The sequence below is a fragment of the Somniosus microcephalus genome, chromosome 5, assembly GCF_052327205.1.
Source record: "Somniosus microcephalus isolate GS21.2 chromosome 5, FLI_Smic_1.0, whole genome shotgun sequence".
Lineage (NCBI taxonomy): Eukaryota > Metazoa > Chordata > Chondrichthyes > Squaliformes > Somniosidae > Somniosus > Somniosus microcephalus.
In genome coordinates this window covers 55740356-55762259 of record NC_140991.1, presented here as the reverse complement: position 1 = coordinate 55762259, position 21904 = coordinate 55740356, and the positions used below count along the sequence as shown (strand labels likewise).

Below are 21904 nucleotides of genomic sequence, written 5' to 3'. Positions count from 1 at the left end.
AAACTGAGGCCCAGTCTGCCGGATGAGGTGGACATCAAAGATCCCATGGTGCTAATTGAAGAGGAGCAGGGAGTTCTCCTGGTGTGCTGACCAACATTTGTCCTTCAAACAACACCATCAAACACTTGCTCTTTGTGGGATCCTGCTATATTAGATGCTAAAAAAGTGCAAGTTTGTTCTTTCTTTTTCCACCACTATAGAGATCATTTCCTACCGGCCTGCTGTACAACCTGACCGTGGCTTTCTGCCATCTGCTTGCTGGCAGTGGTGCTTGGATTTCGGCCTGAACAGCTCATTATTTCAATATTTTAGTTCACTTAACAAAAATAAAGAAGTGGTAGAAAGGACTTGGGAGGGCTGCTCTTATATTGCGAGGGGTCACAGTCTCAGGAGACGGGGCTGGACATTTAGGACCGAGATGAGGAGACATCTCTTCACTCAGAGGGTGGTGAGCCTGTGGAATTCTCTACCACAGAAGGCTGTGGAGGCCAAGTCACTGAATATATTTAAGGAGATAGATAGATTTCTAGACACAAAAAGCATCAAGGGGTATGGGGAGAGAGCGGGAATATGGTATTGAGATAGAGGATCAGCCATGATCATATTGAATGGCGGAGCAGGCTCGAAGGGTCGAGAGGCCTACTCCTGCTCCTATTTTTCTATGTTTCTATTAGGGCCTGCGCTCATGGCAGTGGCTCCCGACGCATGAGTTTCGCTCAATCAGTTGCTACCCGAAAATAAACTTGCTGGGATTTGCTAAAGCCTGCAGCCAGAAAGACCCATTTTCACTGGTTCCTCCCAGCAACCACCCTGAGCGAATCCTGACAAGATTTACAGTCACGGTGCAGCTGGCTGTGCAAGGCCCACATGTCAAGAGCCGCTACTGTCAAGGGTCTTTGTGCAACTTCGTGGCAAAGGCCGATGAACACAACCAAAGCTTTACGTGTTTTTAATTATAAGGGGAGGCCAAGGAAGCAAACTCGCCTATAACAACAACAACTTGCATTTGTATAGCCCCTTGAACGTAGTAAAATGTCCCATGGTGCTTCACAGGAGCGTCATCAAACAAAATTTGACACTGAACCACATAAGGAGATATAAGAACAGGTGATCAAAAGCTTAGTCAAAGAGGCAGGTTTTAAGGACCATCTTAAAGGAGGAGAGGTTTAGGGAGCAAATTCCAGAGCTTGGGGCCTAGGCCGCTTAAGACATGGCCAGCAGCGGTGGAGCGATAAAAATCGGCGATACGCAAGAGGCCAACATTGGAGGAGTGCTCTACTCATGAAAAGGAGGGGCATAATCAAAGTTTTTAAGTGACAGGAATAGACTAGATGAATATAAAGAGGTTTTTTATTTTTTTTTAAACGGCAAGCTATTACACCACCGCCAGAAAATATAACTGCTGCATAAAATGACAAAACTACAAGGTAAACACAGTATAAAGAATAACTTTAACAATCTTTAACAAACTGCTGAAATACACTGCCAGAAAAAGCAGCAAATTCCAACTCACTGAAGCATTCAAAGGGGAACTAGATCAATTTCAGATTTACCAAGGAGCAGACAGAATTATGTTTGGGTAGGATTAAGAAAAAGTCAGACTGGGTTCTGAAAACGACTTGACTGATAAGAGCAAGCTGGATGGGTTGAACCGCCTCATCGAAATATTCTTTTGTACTTTTAGTCAGGGGTCAATTCATCGTGCCTTCCCTAGTCACTTGAATTATTCTAACACTTCCCTTGCTGGCCACCCATTGTCCACAATCCCCAATTTATCCAAAATTCTGCTGCACATATCTTGCCCTGCACCAAGTCCGGCTTACCCATCAGTCCAGTTCTCACTGACCTACATTGGCTCACCATCCACAAATTTAAAATCCTTGTCCTCAATCTTTAAATCCCTCAATTATCTCATCTCTCACTATCTCCACACCCTCCTCCAGCCCTCTATCCACCCCCACCGGAACTCGCCATTCCTCCTTCTCCAGCCTCTTGCGCATCTCTTCACCTTACCATTGGCAACACAGCCTTCAGCTGCCTGGGTCCTAGTCTCTGGAATTCCCTCCCTAAAGCCTGGTCTCCCCAGGTCTTTCTGCTCCTTCAAAAAACCTAATGAAAATCCACCTCTTAGACCAACCTTTTTGGTCACCCTCCTAACCTCCCCTTTCCTGGCTTGACATCAGTTTTCCATATGCGTTTTGTGAAGCGCATTTGGGGGGGTTTAATTTTTTTTAAACCCAGTTAAAGGCACTATATAAATGGAGGCTAAAGGTCTTCAAGTTTGCATGCTGTCAAATACAATGAGAACTGCAGCACCAGGTCAAGATTAGAATTTAGGCCACTATGCCCAATATGACACTGGGTTTCATTTCACAAGTTCATACAAAGCTTTGATTTATTATTTGGAGGGAGAAGAAAAGCAAGCAATCCAAGACACCATTGTTTTTTAAAGATTGCAGAAAATTAAAAACTCAAAGGATCTGAAATTAGTTCAATCTAAGGAGACGACAGCCACTCAAAAGAAAATCATTTTCAAAGTTTGTAAAACCACTGAAACTGAAATTTAAAAAAAACAAATGGGAAAATTGTGAAAAGTTGGCAAATCTATCAAAGGTACACTGAAGTAGTGTAGATTTAATCATTGTAATAGTTCTGAAGCACAGCCGAGGAACAATGTCAAAGAAACCGCTTCGAGAGGAATAAATCAGATGGACATAAAAACCTCATTATCTACATGAACTGTACCAATTGGTGGGGCACAATCAAACGGTTGCACTGAACTTCTGGCTGGTTTAAGAATAAAATCTCTGGCAATTTAGTCACTACAGTATTACATTCTGTGCTAAGTGAAATGCTAAGTGTCAGCAGCATTTTATTGTTTACGGAGACAGGATTTATTTTTCTTTCATTTTAACACAAGTCATTTTTACTGAAGTTATTACAAACATCAAGACAAACGTACACACCTCAAAACGCAAGTTGCAAAACAGTGCAAAATGTTTACGACGACATTTAAGCTTCAGCGAATACATATTTTGGAACATCTGTAAATGAGAACCTAATGATTCAGAATCCCACTAATGTTTCTTGATCCTAATGATTTGCTCTCAAGTAACAAGTGAGGAATTGTAATCTCAATTCTCCCGGGGCTCTCCAAGTGTATGAGGGCAAACACTTCTCTTACTTTGATCCGATAATTTTGCTGGTAACTACAACTGCTGTCATTACCAGTGTAAAGAATGAAGCATTGATTCACAAATAGAATAATAGTATGGTCTGTATTCAAAAGAACCAGATTAAGGAATGAGTTGATGTCCACTAAACGTGTTAGATTATGCTGGCTGTTCCTTGGCTTTTTTTGGAAAAAAAATTTCAATGTTTGTGTTTTAACGCATTGAATGCACAGTCGTTAGACTCAATGAACTGCAGCGTTGGAGGCTCTGGTTCTCCAAATCACTAGTTAGAAACATCATCTTGTAAAAGCCTAGCGTGTACTTAAGAATGCAGTAATTGCTCACTGGAACACATGCCTTTTCACCTCAAATCCTGCTAGATTTCAAGTGTTTTCCGAAATGAAAATCAAGCACAAGAAATTCAATTTTGGCATTTAGCTCATAGGATTTATTTTATTGTATTAAATTTAATCATAGGACAAAGTTCAAGCCAGAAGAGGATTTTGCAAAGGAAGTATTTTAAAGCTTTAGGCAACTTTGTTACTGCCTACTCAGAGGTTACTGCACAGCAAGTCTTCAAAAAAAGCCCATTTTGTAAAACTAACTGACAGGTGGTGTTCAATCCATAGAAAGCATTTAATCCACACTTGAGAATTGAAAGAGGAAATTATAATCTTTGTGCCCAAACGATCAACAAACTTCTTTTAATACCTTCCCGTTTATCCCTCCCGGACATCCAGAACACACGCCAAGGATCAAATTACATTGTGTGACACTCTACATTTATGATTGGCTAATAACTGCGTTAAAACTGACAATATCAGCTCAATAATATGACAGTGCTTTTCTCTGAATATTATAGCTATCCATCTAATATGATTTTGTTCCACTTTTAAAACCATTTCCAACTGGCCACAATCCAGAGGTAGAAGTATTTCACTGCCAGGGTATAAAATGACATCAAGATGGACTCCAGCATTACGATCGCCATCAACAAATTGTGCCTTCAGTGAAAGGAATACATTCAATAATTTGATATAAACATTACCAATTTGCTTAATCTCATTCAGTTTTATCAAAAAATAAGTGGAATGAACCTTTCTGCAAATGGCTCTTAAGTGAAGTTTCCAACATGCACATTAAAATTGCAAAGCCAAAGGAAGAACACTCCTCAATAAAACAATGTAAACAGTTTCTGGTAGAAGACTGTGCTTATCATAACGTCAAACTGCCCAAACTCAACCAGAAAGAGTGAGGGCGATTTTCGATGTTCGCTCGGAAGGGATATGAAGTCGGTGGAGTGTCCACGTTCCCTGCTTGAAGCTGGCATCGAGGCGCCGAACCCATTTCGGTCCCGGCTTCATTTGAATGGCATTGGTGAGCTGTGGGCTTTATCATCCTGCTCCTCCTGGCTCCACAAAAATTATATAGCATTTACAGCACAGAAACAGGCCATCCAGTCCACAACTGGGCTATGTCGGCGTTTTTGCTCCACACGAGCCTCCTCACGCTATACTTCATCTCACCTGATCAGCATAACCTTCTATTCCTTTCTCCCTCGTGTTTATCTAGCTTCCCCCTTGAGTACATCTATGCTAAATCGCCTCAACTACTCCATGTAGGAACAAGTTCCACATTCTAACCACTCTGGGGGAAAGCATGAGTGGCACACGTATTTGTATTTGAGAATTGCAAATGAGGACCTGCAAACAACCCAGATTTGCATATCTATGCAGCCTCCTACTGGAAACAGGCAGGCGTGCTGCTCGTCCAATTACAAACCTGCCTGAAAATTGCATCTGGTGGGAAACCACCCCCTCACCCCCACCTCCAATTTACAACTGCCAGCTGTTCGTTTTGCAAGCGAGAATCGGGAAGCTGGCAACTGGAAATTGGCCCCAGTAACTCTTCAGCAACACACTTAATGCATACAGTACTACAAAAGTAAAATACTGCGGATGCTGGAAATCTGAAATAAGAACAGAAAATGCTGGAAACACTTAACAAGTCAGGCAGCATCTGCGGAGAGAGACAGAGAGTTAATGTTTCAGGCCGATGACCCTTCATCAGAGCTGGAAAAAGTTGGAGATGGAACAGGTTTTTAAGCAAGTGTTCTGCCCTTCTCTCTGACGGGATTTCCGTTTGTCTCTTTTACCTTATTCATCTTCATTGCTCTCCTGCCTTCCATCCTATCACAGACTTTCCCTTTTGTTCTTTCTTCCCCTCCCCCCTTTCCCTGTCCCTACAACTTGCATAAAAACCTGTTCCATCTCCAGCTTTTTCCAGTTCTAACGAAAGGTCATCAACCTGAAACATTAACTCTGTTTCTCTCTCCACAGATGCTGCCTGACCTGCTGAGTATTTCCAGTATTTTCTGTTTTTATTTTATATGTACAGTATATACAGAATAACAGCACAAACCACACTACGTTCTGATTAATATAGCAGCTAAATTCAGCTCAGAATCTTTTTTCCCCCCTTACACTGAAGTTGAAGAACTTAAAAAAAAAAATTTTGAGCATGTAATAAGCATCAATCATCATAACATTTCCACAATTAGCTCCATTCTGATGAGTCTGCAACCAGAGTAAATTATTGTAGTCAATTATATTACGTACATGTTTCCATTCCTTCATCATCATCGTCATCTTCTTCTGCCGGCTTATCGTATGACTTGTCAATGGCAGCCCGGAAACTTTCGTTGCAACCCCGTCCTCGGATGATTCTCGGTCGCGGGCGATGGAAAGGAATATCACTATTCAAAGTTACTTCAGCAACTGCTGTCTGCAGACTTTCCAACGAGCTTGATTTCTTCAGCCCTAATGAAGGTCCAACATCCCTGGTCGAGGAGCCTTAGAGGTCAAGATACAAAGTTGTTAATTAAGTTTGCTTTGCTAGCTGAGGACCAAGTCTGGATATTTGATTATTCATCTCTGACATGCAACTCCTCAGGGATGTTCACACATAATTCAGATAATGTTCACTGCATTCATTTGCGAATTTCTACAGATTTATTGCTCTGAAGAGTGATGGGAGCATTTTAGCACAGTCAGTGAATGTGACAGGTCAGCACTGCTGTTCATGGACAAACACAATAAAGCGATGCTGGGACTGGAGTGCTTGTTTTGATTTCTTTAAAAAGCTAGTTTAACATTTACCGTTCACAAGATATCAATTAAAATGCTGAAAAGTAGGCTAAAGTTGACCTCTGCCATTACCCCAGTGTTTGGTTACTGATTGAAATACCTGTCCATTGGCTAATTGAACCATTAATTGTTGCCTCATTAAAGTCTGGACTCAGTTACATGGCACTAGTTTCCCCAAAGTCCAAGCAAACAATTCAAGGAGCTCAGAAACTACAGTTTCCCAGGAACATGAACTTCAAGTGCAAGTACATGTTTATACTTGTCACAGTATTCTATGGGGACAGTCATTTGGGCTATGATCTTATGCTCCCAGCATACAGTAAAACCAATGATGGATTACATAAATAAGCTGGGTAATGTTGCAGTTGGGTGGTCATAGACAGGGGCTATGGTGTGGTACAACAGAATACTGCCTTCTGGATCCCGAAAGAAGGTGGATAAACAGTTTTAGACTTAAAATACATCTGCTCTATTTCTGCAGCACATGATGAATGCCAGAGTAGCTAGGATGTTCTTGATGGGAAGAAAGATTAACAGGGTCGGAGATTACAACTCAGTTCATAGTTTTAGCACTTCCTACACTTGGTTGTTGCTTTTACGAAGAAACTGTTCAAATTCAAATATGCACATTGAGCAAATTTTGGAAGTCACCTTATCTGCACTCTGATACTCTGTAGTTAAATCTAATCTATTACTAGAAGACTACAAAGCTGAAAACATGACAGTTAGCCGAGTATTTGTACATGGACCACAGGAAAATGTGGTTGTTGTAACATTCAAAATCCTGTCAGAATTAGTTTTGTCATATCATACCTTCAAACTCTTGTCAGATACAATAAAAGAGGCTTCCAAAATTCTCATCTGTTGCTTAACAGAGGCCAGATCCAATAACCCAGATAGTATCGTTAGAAGGAAAAAACTGAAAATCTGAAGCTAGTGCCAAAGGTAAAAGGAGCAATTCACCATTACTTTGAAGAATACAGAAGGATGTCATATATGCCTTCATGATTACAGAAGTGATCTACAGTGTGCAATAATGTCCTTTGCCTTTGGCTCCAGGCAGTATAATACTCAGTTAATTCTTTAAGCTTCTACACAACATTTCAGTACCATAGCCATTTAGAGCAGCAGAAATGTCAACCTAAAGGTTTCCCACTGGGTGCAGTGAAAAAGCACAGAACTTCCTCCTTGCCATGGGGAATGCGTGTGCATGCGCATGCATATGTGAGGGGCTGGGGAGAAAAAATTAGAGTATTCATATATGCATACATTTTATTGGTAAAATGAAGGGAAAAGAATAAACTAAGAAAGGAAAGATTTGCAGGGCTATGGGGAAAAAGCAGGGGAGTGGGACTAATTGGATAGCTCTTTCAAAGAGCTGGCACAGGCACGGTGGGCCAAACCCTAACCCTAACCCTAACCCTAATCATTCCATTCTCTATTTTAAAAAAAATATTCCCTGTTATATATTGTCTTTCTTAATCCTCTCCATCATAAAGACTGCCTACTTCCACCTTCTTAACATTGCCCGCTTCTGCCCCTACCTGAGCCCAACTGTTGCTGAAACCCTCATCCACACCTTTGTCACCTCCAGACCCAACTGTTCCAATGCTCTCCAGGCCAGCTTCCCATCCTTCACCATCTGTAAGCTTCAGATCATCATCTGCTGTCCGTATCCTGTCCCACACCAAGACCTGCTCACCCATCACCCCTGTCCTTGCTGATCGACACTGCCTTCTGGTACCCCAATGCCTCCAATTTAAAATTCGCCTCCTCCTGTTTAAATCTCTCCATGGCCTTTTCTGTCCCTATCTCTGCAAACTCCTCCAGTGCTACAATGCCCCATCCCTGAAGAACATTACTCATACTCTGGCCTCCTGTGCATCCTCCTCTCCCTTTGACTCACCATTGGCAGCCTTCAGCTGCTTAGGCCCCACTCTCTGGAATTCCCTCCCTAAACCCCTCAATCTCCCTCTCCTCCTTTAAGACCACCCTTAACATCATCTGTCTGCACCCCTACTTCAGTCCATCTGCTGCTGAAACCCTCATCTATGATTTTGTCACCTCTAGACTCGATTGTTCCATTGCTCCTTGGCCAGCTTCTCGCCTTAAAAGTATTTTGCAAACTCTTCAAACTTCATTCCTTCACATATTTTTCAGCCATTTCCTCCCTTAAAAAAAAAGTTATCATAGAATGGTTACAAGCACGGAAGAAGGCCATTCAGGCCATCGAGCCAGCTCTCTGCAAGAGCACTTCAGCTAATCCCACTCCACCGCCCTTTCGCTGCAGCCCTGCAAATTTTTCTCTCAGGTACTGATCCAACTCCCTCTTGAAAGCCGTGACTAAGTCTGCCTCCACCACCCTCTCAGGCAGTGCATTCCAGATCCTAACCACTCACTGCGTAAAAAAGTTTTTTCTTATGTTGCCTTTGGTTCTTTTGCCAATCACCTTAAATCTGTGTCCTTTGGTTCTTGACCCTTCCTCCAATGGGAACAGCTTCCCTCTATCTACTCTGTCCAGGTCCCTCATGATTTTGAACACCTTTATCAACTCTCCTCTCAATTTTCTCTGCTCTACGGATAACAACTCCAGCTTCTCTAGTCTATCTACGAAACTGATGTCCCTCATCTCGGATTCAGTCTCGTAAATCTTTTCTGCACCCTCTCTAAGGCCTTCACATCCTTCCTAAAGTGCAGTGTCCAGAAGTGGACACAATACTCCAGTTGAGGCCGAACCAGTGTTTTATACAGGTTCATCATAATTTCCACGCTTTTGTACTCTACACCACTATTCATTAAGCCCAGGATCCCGTATGCTTTTTTAACTGCTTTCTCAACCTGCTCTGCCACCTTCAACGATTTGTGCACATATACCCCTTGGTCTCTCTGTTCATGCACACCCTTCTGGCTGATTGCGCATAGGATTTAGAAGATATGGACAAGTGCTCATTTTAAAATTGACCTAGGGAATCTGAGTTTCAGTTCAGTCTAAACAAAAGAGGTAAAGTTCTCTCATGTCTGGTAAAGGTTTTTCTTTCTAATGAATATTTTTAGTATAAACAGTGAGGAGTGATGATATTGGGGAGGAATTACTAAATTTAACAGTGTGAGGGAAGTGAATTAATCTCAGTCAAGAAAGTCATTAACAGAGGCAGCCTCAGCGATTAGGTCATTTGAACTCCTTAGGTTATTTAAATTATTTCCATCCCCTCACAAAGAACTTAGTAATGTCTCGAAGCCGGGTCCCTCAGTGACCTTGGCACACAGCGGAGTTTGCAGACTCAATTTAGCACCTTGTGGCCATGCGCACATAGCACAGACCTGCCCCGTTTCCTTTTAGTAGGTGTACTCCCACCAATTAGCCTGGTAACTGGATCTCAATCCAGGAAACAGGATGAAGACAAAAAGGAGTCTCTGCCTTCCCTGGTCAGCCAAGAACAAAGACCTCAAACTCCAAGATTTCAGGGGCATCCAAATGGTTTGAATTTAGACCTCGATTCAAGCTACATTAGACTGGAGTCTTTTTTTTTTAATTGCGTAAAAATCTGATCGAAGGAAAAGCAGTCAAACCGCACAAAACAGTTCTGACGAAGGGTTCGACCCAAAACTTTGACTCTGTTTCTCCTCTCCTCGATGCTGCCTGACCTGCTGAGTGTTTCCAGCACTTTCTGTTGTTACAAAATCTTAACCTTGTCTGGCTTCTTCATCTCCATGCCATGCACAGGTCACGAAGATTAAAATCATTTATCAAGTGCCAACTGATACAGTATGAAGCCACTGATCCATATTTACACAGGGCTGTTATGTGGCCGTAAAATTGCTGTTCGCTGAAGCTTTCTTATTTTAACAACACATGTGCAAGAAAAAAAAATGGCTGTTTAATTTTACACGGCGTCAACAAATCATGGAAACTGGTTGCTAAACTAATCTGCAGATCTCGCCTGTGGCAGACGTCAGTAGTTAGGGCTTCAGGCTTCACATGCACAACAGATGTTAGGAAATTCCACAACTAGTCGATATTTTGAAACTTATCATGCAAAACAATTCTGTGCAAACAACTCTTCCTATTTGTCGACTAGATCTAAACTGAGCCAGCTCAAAAAAAAAACACATCGTTGACTACATTTACACAAGAGCAGTCTGAGCAGATCCCTGTCTCAATCCTTACTAGTGCCAATCAGTGCATCTAGTCAGTAGATCTCACTTGCTGCCCCATTTTATCCTCACTTTTGTGCCACAAAAGAAAACCACCGCACAAAAACATGCAGTAATCTAACAGCCAATCTAATGCGGCCATGACACCTGGATTTGTTTTCATGAAGTGTTAAATGAACCGTGTTCAAGTGCCACTGAGTTTGCTCTTTAACATTTTGTTGAAATGTAAGTAAAACAAAATTCAATCACTAAAAAAAATAAACAAAACCTGTCAGGAGTTATTTTGAAAGATGGGCAATTTAAAGGATAGAAATAAATCTGGGTATTTGAGTCAGAGTATGATTTTCCTTTTAATTTCATGAACGTATGAGCATCAAATTTACACTCCTACATTTTAATACTTGTATTAAAGAATATTCACTATTTTTAAACATTTTTAAACAAGGGCCAAATAAAATAAATGTCCTGTCATGTGAATTCTTCACAGGAGATGATGCAAAGCACTATTTTTGCACAAAAGACTGAACAAATTGCCAACAATACATCTGTTTCACCCTTTTTCTCTAACTGAATTTTAAAATTAAATATTTATCTTGGAAGACACAGGTGGCTTAGTGGTTAAGGCCGTGGCTTTTAACCTCTGGCCATCCAAGTTCAAGTCTCCAAAGGGAGGAGGCCAGGACTTCTTTTTTTAAAATAAAAGACTAGTTCACAACCTGTACACTCAGCCTTGCAAGGATGTAGTCTTTTCGTTTTATTGGTGATTTAGCATCATGTGGGTCTCTTAGCAACAGACAATTTTGCAGACCCAAAACGCAGGCTCCTGCACAACTCAGGATGAAAGCTTCCTTATTAACAAATAAACTACAAGATGCCTGCACTTGCTCCAGTTGCACCACTTTAGAAGGAGCTAGATGTTTTGCCACATCTGATTATATATGAACCATTTTAAGTTCTTTACATAAATAAATAATAAAATGAAAATAAATGATCTTTTTCAGATCAGTGATGATGTTGAATGTGGTTTCATCAAAGCCCACTTTAAAATGATGTCACTGAATGTCAGCAACACTGATACAGGTTTAAATACTAGAGTGGCCACATAAAAAGCTTTTAAATGGTACTACAAATCTGCAGGTGCCTTTCATAAAACCGATGTTGAATAAAACTGCACTGTCCCCATTGCCTTTAAAATATTCACTGCATTTCACTTTTGTCATTTTTCTTCCATCCATTATTTAATCCTCACTACAGTAATCACTTCACCAGGTGTCATGCTTTTCAGATCAGCCTCAGGACACACAGATCACTGGTTGGCTTACTCTGAACATGAAACCGGCTTCATGTTGACAAGATCATCACTGAGTAAAGGTGCGCAGACAGCTGTAAACGGTCGTGTTTAAACTACAAAATTAAAAATGATGTTTGTGCAGCGGAATTTAAGAAAGCTGACTGCAATGTGCAATGGAGAATGAGAGTTGCCTAGTTAGTATCAAACTACTAGTAGAGAAACCATTTCCTCTTCAAACTTGGTTTCAGTCAGGTTTTCTAAACAAGGAGCTTTCAGTAGAGTTCCTCAGTCTTTCAGTTAGATCAAAGTCAATAATATAGAAACAAAAAAAAACCATAATTTTTGCATGGGGTAATTTTCCTCCAACCTTAATGTACTTTCCAACACAGAACTGTCCCTTTTGTGTGAGGAGAGGGAGTGAGCTGCAAACTTATACACTGCTATCAGAAATGTTACTGTGTATCAAAGCAGAATACTCATGAAAAATGTAATGAGATTGGGGGGAAGGTAGTGAGCGGAGCCCCGTGAGAGTTAGTGGTTGGATCGCTGTTGTTTCTAATGTACATTAATGACTAAGATATCAAAAGCGAATGTAAGCGTGTAAAATTTGCTGAGGACACTAAAATAGAGCAGCAGAGACATGGGACTTAAAAGATTTGCAGAAGGATTTAGATCAGACAAATTGCAACTGAACTTAATAATATAAATGTAAAGTATTGCACATTAGATGAAAAAAAAATCTGCCACAAGCATATGGCAATTGGAACTGAAAGGCCAGTCTTAGAAGGAGATCAGCAAGTGGTGGTAGACTGATCATTATGAATGTCTGGATAACCTGGTGAAATAACTAAAAAGGTAAATAGAATGCTGAGGTATATAGCTAAAATAGTAAAGCACAAGTCTCTAGAGGTTATGCTAAGGCTTTACAATTTATTAACATTCCCGACAGATTAAGCCAAACATTAATCACGCTTTGATTAAAACAATTCTTTCAAGTATCTGTTTTAAATTTACTTTTCACTGATTTGTATTCTAACCCTTTTGTCCTAGATTCCTGCCTTACTTTGAAACAGCATTCTAGGCTTATCTTATGCCATTTTAATATTTTACATACCTCAATGAGGTCCTCTCCTTAACTGTTTTTTTCTTTGACTACACATGGGTTTTCAATTCTGTACAATCATGACACAGAGAAATGCATGCATGCATTAGAGAGGTTGCAGAGAAGAGCAACACTGATCTCACGTGTAAAGAGGTTCAGGTATTAGGATACATTAGACAATCGCAAGCTTTACAGCCAAGAAAGGAAACAGCGAATGGGAGAATCTCATCAAGTGTATAAAATATTAAAATTGGAGAGATAGCATAAAACAAGATTACTACTTCAAAGTAAGCAAGGAAAGTAAGAGGCAGAGGAATTGAACGCATATTAGTGAAAAGTAAATCTGAAATGGCTATCAGGAAAAATGTCTTTATTCAAAGAGCGATTATTATTTGGATAAATCTACCAAGCAGAGTAGCTGAAGCAAAAACATTAGGTTGTTCCAAATGCAGCCGAGTGCTGTCATGGCACAGTACGAGAATGATGAGTTTTGATGATTTTCTCAACTAGAGGGAAAGGGGGGTGGGGTGAGAGAGTGGAAAATGTTTCCTCCTCCCAACTAATTTTAGCAGCTGTTTGATTCCCCCCTCCACTCCCTACCTAAAAGTAAATAATTGCACCAAATGTCCCTCATTCAAACCTTTATATGTGGATGTGCCTGTGACTTTGATGGACCCAATTGTCTTGCCTCGTCTGGGATTTTTCTTAAGTCAAGAGGTACACGGAGTAGAGGGTTTACTCCTCTGCTTCCTCTCCACCCTCTACAACCAAGGCAAATAATGAGTACTCTACTGCTGCAAATCACTCCATAGAGTCTCTCAACGATAACTAGCAAACGTTCCCCCAAAGGGTGGAAGAACCAACATTATTGCTGGATGTGTGAAACAAGTTCATGTCATTCAAATGGAATACATAAAAAGCAAAAATACATCTGCAAGAAACAAAAGAGAGAAAATGTTGGTCATAATTGCAGAGGCAAAAAGTTATTTTTGGATTAGCCAGATGTGGGTACTAGTGTGCCCCGTGGTGTGATCTGTGCTGGGACCTCTTTGTTTTTGTTACATTTATATAAATGATTTGGACATAAGAACAAGAAGAATGTTATTAAAATTTGTTGATGATACCCAATAAAGGAAATTGCAGCTGAGGAAAAACACAGGAAGATGAGAGACAGATCAGCAAAGTGGACAGATAGGTTGGAGATGTACTGCAATGCATAGAAATATGAAGTATTTTGCCACAAAGAACAGTGAAAGGAAGTGTCATCTAAAATCTAAGATTCGTAACAGGGTGTAGGAAGAGAGAGATCATCGGGGCACATACATAGCTATTGCAAGGTGGGAGGTTCAGGGAAAAAAAGACCACAAAAGTGGAAAATGGGATTCTGAATATAAAAAGGAAGGAAATTATGTTGAATTTATACAAGACATTGGCTCGCCCACAGTCAGACTTGCGCATGCAGTCCTGGGCAATCTTCCAGGAAGGGTACTAGAACCTCAAAGAAGTTACAGTGGAATGGAGAAACTTAAGGTGGGAGCACAAGAGTTTTTTTTTAAATTATGAAAGGTTGCAAAAGAGTGAATAGGGAAAGATTATTCCCACTTATTGGCAATTGGCAACAAGGAGGCAGAGACTGAAAATGATCACAGGTAAAACAAAGGGAGAAGTCAGAATTACCCCCCTCCACCCAACAGAGGGTAGGTAGAACTCGGAATGCTTCACCACAATAGCTATTCAGGCAGATTCTATGTCATTTTAGAGAGAATTGAATTGGTATGTAAAGGAAACATTGAGAAGGTTATAGGCCATTTGAAGAGTCCAGGCCCGATGGGCTGAATCGCTTCCTTTGCGCCTGTAAATTCTAGAGAGTCTGGGCATTTCCAAAACATTATTCTTCATTGCCATTTTTGCCCCTGCACTTATTACCAACATTTTCTCTTTTGGTTTCAGGTTTCTTGCAGATATATTTCTGCTTTTTATGTATTCCATTTGAATGACATGAATGAGAACCAAATTACAACGTTGTTTCAGAAATAAATGCAACACCTAAAATAATACTGGCATTGAGCAAGACCGTAATTTTTTTCCCCAATTATTCAATTAATTCACGGAGATGAATTTCTCCGGGGCTTCTCCCGCTCTGTCGCTGTAATTTTGGCAGAAATCCTGCTTACACCTGTAAATGAAGTCTCTGCCGAACTTCTGCCAACGTTAGGGCCCTGAGGAAATTCGCCTCCGTGATCTTCCAGTTGTTCCAGGCATGCATGGGCAAATCAATATATTTTTGATAATAGTTTCATAGCTTGAACATAATGCTCATTAATGATTTTCATCTACCCATTTACAATTGCCAATCATCAGTTGGGATTGTAACTTTGTTCTCTGTTGGACGGAAATGATCACCAGATTAAAGTACCAGGACAGAAATTCACTTGACTTTGACGATCAATAAGCTGCCTCATAGTTTCTTAAGAAATCGTATTTTTCCCTTGGCTATGATTTATTTGAAATGAGTGAAAACCAGCATGTGTGAATTAACTCATACTGCAGGCAGCAAGGGTGATAAACATACACAATGCACAACTCAGGCATTTTAATGACTGTTTGCTGTAGTCATGGTAACAACGTTCCTGCTACATCACTTAGGCTGCTACAGCAACTGGGTTGTTATTGACAATCCTTACCTGCGGTTATCTGTTCAGCCAAGGAATCAAGATTAGTCTCATCAGCTACTGCCAAAAGGTAAAAGGTCAAAAATTAACGAGGTTAGTATCCCTCATTCCACGTGCTTCATTCCAAACCCCCACATTCCAAGTTAGAGATTTCAGTTGTTACAGGTCATGCAGATCATATCTCTTGACAAGCAGGCACACAGATTATAATTGTCACCTTTCAAGAGTTTGTTCATTATCATGCATTACTTGCGAGGTGTTTTAAGCTTAATTTGAAAATTATTACTTTATTTTGTGTTAGAGCAGCATTACTTCAAGCTAAAGCCACACACAGAGCGCACAGGTCTCTGTAGTTTTGACATTGATTCAGTAATGTATCAGCAGTCTATCATTTCACTATTTCAGTAGGGTTGTAATAATTCAATGAAGAGACAAATCTAGAAAATGATTTGCAGCTTCCCGTGGACCAAAGAAAATGAGAACTCTCAACAAGACTCCAATCATATTTCTTGAAAGCCCATGAATTCCATTTAAAAAAAATAGGAGGCAGGTGAGAGCATTGCATCTTCTTAGAATACATTCTGATTAACATAATCTCACTGTGATCAGTTTATGCTTTGCAATTGTGTCACTGTGATCAGCCCGTTCTGGACTCCAATGATGCCTTACCTGATTCCTCAGTGCTGATAGGCACTTGAATCAACTTATTAATCAGCTGCTCACCTTCTCATCATTATCTGCACTGATTTTAATATCCTTGCTTGTTTTGGAACATTTATTGAGTCCCGAACCAGCACTCTGAGCAGAATACTGTTCAGGTGATTGAATTCCACTCGGGTGCTAGTTTGGGAGTAAAAGCAGGGCTATCAACTAACAGTCGAAGAAAAAACACACATTTATGTAGCGTCTTTCACGTCCTCAGGACATCCCAAAATGCTTTACAGCCAATTAAGTACTTTTGACGTGTAGTCACGGTTGTAATGTAGGCAAGCACGGCAGTCAGTTTGTACACAGCAAGGTCCCACAAAAAGCAATGAGATAAATGACTAGATAATCTGTTTTAGTGATGTTGGTCGAGTGATGAATGTTGGCCAGGACACCGAGAGAATAGTGCCACGGGATCTTATACACTCATTTCAACAGGCAAATTGTTTAATGCCTCATCCAAAAGACAACACCTTTGACAATGCAGCACTCTCTGTGCTGCACTGAAGTGCCAAACTCAAAACTCTGAAGTGGGGCTTGACCTGCTGACGCAGCACAACAGCACCTTCAATGAGCCAAGACCAATCGTTATAAAAAGTATTGATAACAAGATGAGAGGGTGAGCAACTGATTAATCAGCCACTTAAAATGCCCATCAGAGTTGAGCAGCAGTCAACATGGGGGATGGACTACAATGATCAGTGTTCATTTGTGCGACAGGCCGGAGCAATTACTATAATCAAATCTGACTCTACAAGCTTTCCCAAGTTATTTGGCATACAAACAATACAAGTCTTAATGAGCTAAACTGTACAGCACGTCGACAGAATCAAGTTTATTCTAAAGTGCAACATTCTATTCAGGATCCACTCTCGGAAAGATAACCAACAGCGATCCTCTCAGTGCTGACTGAATGGAGTTACCCACAGTTTGGCAGCACATGATTCAAAATATGCAGATACTCTGTTTGTAACTATTACAATTAGTGGCTCCAATGTACAGCATATGATTCAGACCCCCACTCTGCTCAGTTCCTAACCTCAGTTGCGGGGAGGTGCTAAGCAGAGATCAGGCATCCATTCAAGGGTGGGTATGATGAGTCATCAACAAGCCACTCCTTTTACATGTCTCCAATCTCACTGGCTCAAGGGCAGCATGGGTGAATGCCTGGGAGTCAGCTTCTGATTAGAAGTGAGTTAAATACATTACAGTTATGTCACCCCTCCAAAAAAATAGGAAAAATGTACCCTTTGAAATTGCAAATTTGTAAAAATTTTACTTCTGCAGTCAGTCCAACTTATTACCAAAAATGTTTCATTTTTCTGCACTTCCCCTCTACCCCTGTAGGGAATAACTCATGTTGATCCACATGGGTAGTCATATACTGTATAATCAGCCCAAATGACCATGCACGAGGCAGGACAGCGAGTGGTGAAGGCTATTGGACTGTTGGGGCTAGTACACAGAAGATTGCCTTCTCGTCCAACATCTATATGCAGAACTGGTGCCTTTTTGCAATGAGCTTTCAGAAGAGAGGGAGGGGGCAGAAGAGAGTGGAATTAAATCAATATTTCTTTTATTTAGGATTTGTCTGGTGAACTGAACTAAGTTCTCTGGTCCAGATAGTATGCAGTTAAGTAGGTTAAACTACTGGACATCGATCCTCCAGCTTGGAGATTAAGTAATAATGCTACAGCTTGGCTACTGTTACCCAAACAGTTCTCTAGCTTAATTAACAGAAGGCATGAAATGGGCTAAAGGCAGGGCTGTCCATATGTGCCCAATGTGAGATATTTGACATGTGTGATCAGGTGTTACGTCATCATCAATAACGTGCTTGCTCAAAATAAGGAACCAACAAAGGAAATCTATTTGAACCCTACTTAGTGGGCTGCAATAACGTGTAACTAATAACATACTGGCATGTGTGTCCAGGTGTTAAGTCATTGTTAATAATGAAACCCCATGACTAGGTTAACAAGAGGAGAATTCCTATGCACAATAAAGCAACAATGGAAATCTATTTGAACCCTACTTAGTGGGCTGCAATAAAATGTTCAAAATGGGCAAATTAATAGTGACTTTCTTATTCATAGAAAACATAGAAACACAGAAGATAGGAGCAGGAGTAGGCCATTCGGCCCCTCGAGCCTGCTCTGCCATTTAATGAGATCATGGCTGATCATCCAAATTCAGTACCCTGTCCCTGCTTTCTCCCCATATCCCTTGATCCCTTTAGCTTTAAGAAACATAATAGAAACATTCATGATTAAGAAACCATGTCATTTACTAACGGGCACAAGCCAGCAAAGCCCTGATGTCTGTAAATTTGTTGATCAAAAGGATAGCAGCAAGGACACCGAGATGATCTGAGGTTCCAGCTATAAAAAGAAAACATAGCTACATCGATAGAAAATACTGTGGGTTCTACCTAAATCCATGCTTTTAGATTTCCGGGTTTTAACAAAGTCCAGCTGATTGGCATCTCCAAATTGTTTGGTACGTTTTTCAGACATGCTCTGACGTCCGAATCCCTCTCGCTGGAAGGCAACGGCAGGATCGACATCTGGACTTAAAACACTAGAGAAACAGAAAAGCACAATTCTTGATAAAGAAAAAGACGATGAACAAAGAATCAGTACGATAACTCTTAACTCTGTACTCTTGACAGCAGCTGTAGGGAGGTCATTGTCCTGAGTGGCACTGTCTCATTGAGGAAAGGCTCCAAAAGAACGTGTGTTTTTTTTTTAATATCGTGCTTGCTCAATACGTTGACTAAGAAAGACACAAGGTATGAACTGCTGCTTATCAAAATTTACACTTCGAGTGAACCAGATTTAATAGACAAACTCCTGTCCTTAAACTGCACAAAGTAGCGTTGAAAATGTCATTTTCATTCTTGGCAGGAAAAGTGGCTTGCTGCGTTTGAACTCGTGTGTGATTACTTGCAATGTCAATCACAGAATATCCTGTCGCTGCATGTTAAATGAAGTTGTCTTGCAAAATACAATGCGGTTTTTATGTGATGCTGACCTTTTGTGAAGAGAAATTCTGCTCGAGTAAGTATAAACTCACACTGAATCACCACAGAACAAACATTCAACAACTGCATGAAAAAATGGCTACATTTATACACCATGCAAGGGATCCGCAAACTCCATTCTTGTATAGGTTTCAATGCTGGGGGGCGGGGATAGAGATAGAAAGAGATGCACACATTAAGGAGGGATTAGACGAGGAGACACATACACTATAGAAGCGGGAGAAAAGAAAGACACAACAATACACTTCTTAGTAGGACACACAAGCTTGCTGCATTGGCAAGGCTATTTGAGAAAGGCAGCACGCCAAGGTTTAGTAGCAGAACTGGACTGATATTCTGGAGAACTGCTTAGTTACCTTGGTGATCGGCAAGTATTTATGCAGAACTTTCCATCAAGTGATTAATTGGGTGTGATAGGACATGATTTGGTTGATTGCACATGCTCTGTGGAAGGAGTGGGCTTTATGTCCTTATAAGCAATTGATTGAAATTTGTATAAAACTCTCCCCATTCAAATGATACCTTAAAATTCCCATTCCAGCAACACAAACAGAAACTGCTTCCTTGCAGCCACCATTCCCTTTATTACAATAATAATAAGAGAACTTCACATATTATATGGAGGGAGAGTTCGATACAGAATATCTGCTTCCAGGCTATGTAGTAGTTACAATTCTAATGCATAAAACATGATATTAAGGGACAAGTGACAGATAAATGCACCAAAATACCCATTTTTTACATTTATTCCTAAGAATTAGGGGGCCTTTCAGCAGAATGTGTTTCCTTTATAAATTACACTGTAAGCCTAGGGTGAAAAATATAAAAATGAAAATGACTATTATTGTTTCACACTTAACATAACCGACTTGCACAGAAACAAAGAGGGGAAATTTGCTTTTGATCAGGATGAACCTGTTAAGTGCATATTAAGTGGATGAGACTGGATTTGCAGCCATTACTTTACGAACACCACCGCAGAAACCATTCTCAAACACTGGCACTCTAACAAATAAACTCTAAGGGCCGGATTTTACTGGCCCTGGGGAGGCGGGACTGCTGGGAAAATGGCAGAAACTGGGAGTGGGTACCGACCCCGCTCCCAACCCGCATCCCGTGCCATCTTCCCTGGAGGTGGGTCCCCGAGTCGCGCAGGGATCCTTCTCCTCGAGGCGGGAAGGAGATTAGAGCCATTTAACTACCTGTTAACAGGTAGTTAACAGGCAGTTTTGAGGCTTTCCCCCATTTTACACCTGCAATTGTGGGCTTCCCAACGGCTGCGCACCTTGCCAGGGTCAGCGAGGCAAGCAGTGGGTCTGTGGGGGTGAGGGGTCGAAATGTCAGCTGTAGAGGTGAGTGATGGGTGCAAGTGTTGACTGGTAAGTATGAGAGGCGAGTGTAAAGTGTTGGAAAAAGTTTCCTTACCTTTGCTTTTTCTGCAGGCTTCAACCTTCCGGAGGTGCCTCATCTCAACGGCAGAGATGACAGAATGGCTGCTGCATTCTCAGATGCAGCAGCCATCTGCTTTCTGCTGAGGAGAGAGGTCTTGGTGAGCCTTCTGTGCAAGGGCTCACCTTAGAACAGAGATTGTCAGTGTATGACAGCTTCTCAAAGCTGTCAAACGCTGACAATTCATCTGTCAAAAAATTTGACAGATGAAGCGTCATACGCTGACATCATCTGTCACTGGCATTCCCTTAAGTGGCCGGTAGGGGTGGGCTTAACAATGCCAATCAAGGGAAAATAGCGTGGGTTGGTCAGACGTTGCTGGGGGCGGGACTGAAACCCGGAAACCAGAAGTCCAACCTCCAGCACGTCTCCATTGATAAAATCCAGCCCTAAGTGTTCAGTAGTTGGCCTGCTGTTGAGCAAACATCCATAAGTGCAAGGATTTATTCCAGGCATTTACTGTAAACAATAGATACCTAGGAATGATTACAACACAATAAGCTAATCAATGGGTTTACATGGTCATAAACTGGTTCCTAACCGTCACACGTGTTACAAAAACAGATCTTGGCTTTTCTTCCACCAAGTTCCTCTTGTTTTCTGAAAGCACTGAATTTGCTGGCATCACCCTGGTAACTTGACAAAGCGACCATTCTTCCTGTGCTTAAGATGGCGAGTGCTGGCAGGCTATTTTACCGTGGAGATTATCACAAATGAGCACCGATCCAACAATCCACATGCATGCAACTTCCAACAGGAGTTACTGGATAGTAATCAGGAAAAGGAACCCTGGTTGATTGTTCCCCCTCCTCCCTAGCCCAAAGTTTTAATCATTCCTCAATACTTTTGTTTTAAATTATATTATGTGCGCTCTAACTTAGTTTGAATTGATTCGATGTCATACCAATGTGGCTGACATTACTGATGAGCAATACCATCCCCTGTACAGGGCAAATAACAAGTTTAGCAGGAAATCATGCTCAATTATTTGCTTAGAAAAGCTATGGCCAGTATGAATTCTATACCATTTGTTTTCTGAAAAGAAATCTCCTGTGAGGAAAATAGTTTTAAGATTAATTTCTATGAAACTCACAGCAATAATCAGAATTTCAGATATGTACCAAAGTATATGTAACAAAGTAAACATCACTCAAATTCAACAGGCTGA

The 21904-nt window shown here is 40.9% G+C and overlaps 1 protein-coding gene across 6 annotated transcripts in view; it reads right to left on the bottom strand.

Annotated features, from left to right (window-relative positions):
- LOC147117045 (partitioning defective 3 homolog) overlaps positions 1-21904 on the bottom strand; it is an 862692-nt gene that overhangs the window by 183366 nt on the left and 657422 nt on the right. For 4 of the 6 annotated variants that reach the window (XM_085987637.1, XM_085987633.1, XM_085987634.1 and 1 more), the window contains exons 17-19: positions 18676-18824; positions 15552-15599; positions 5792-6025 (exon numbers count right to left, since the gene is read on the bottom strand). In XM_085987637.1, coding sequence (XP_085843763.1) covers positions 5792-6025; positions 15552-15599; positions 18676-18824 — 431 coding nt within the window. The remainder of the gene's footprint in view (positions 1-5791; positions 6026-15551; positions 15600-18675; positions 18825-21904) is intronic. The other 2 variants (XM_085987635.1, XM_085987636.1) reach the window with 2 other exon arrangements.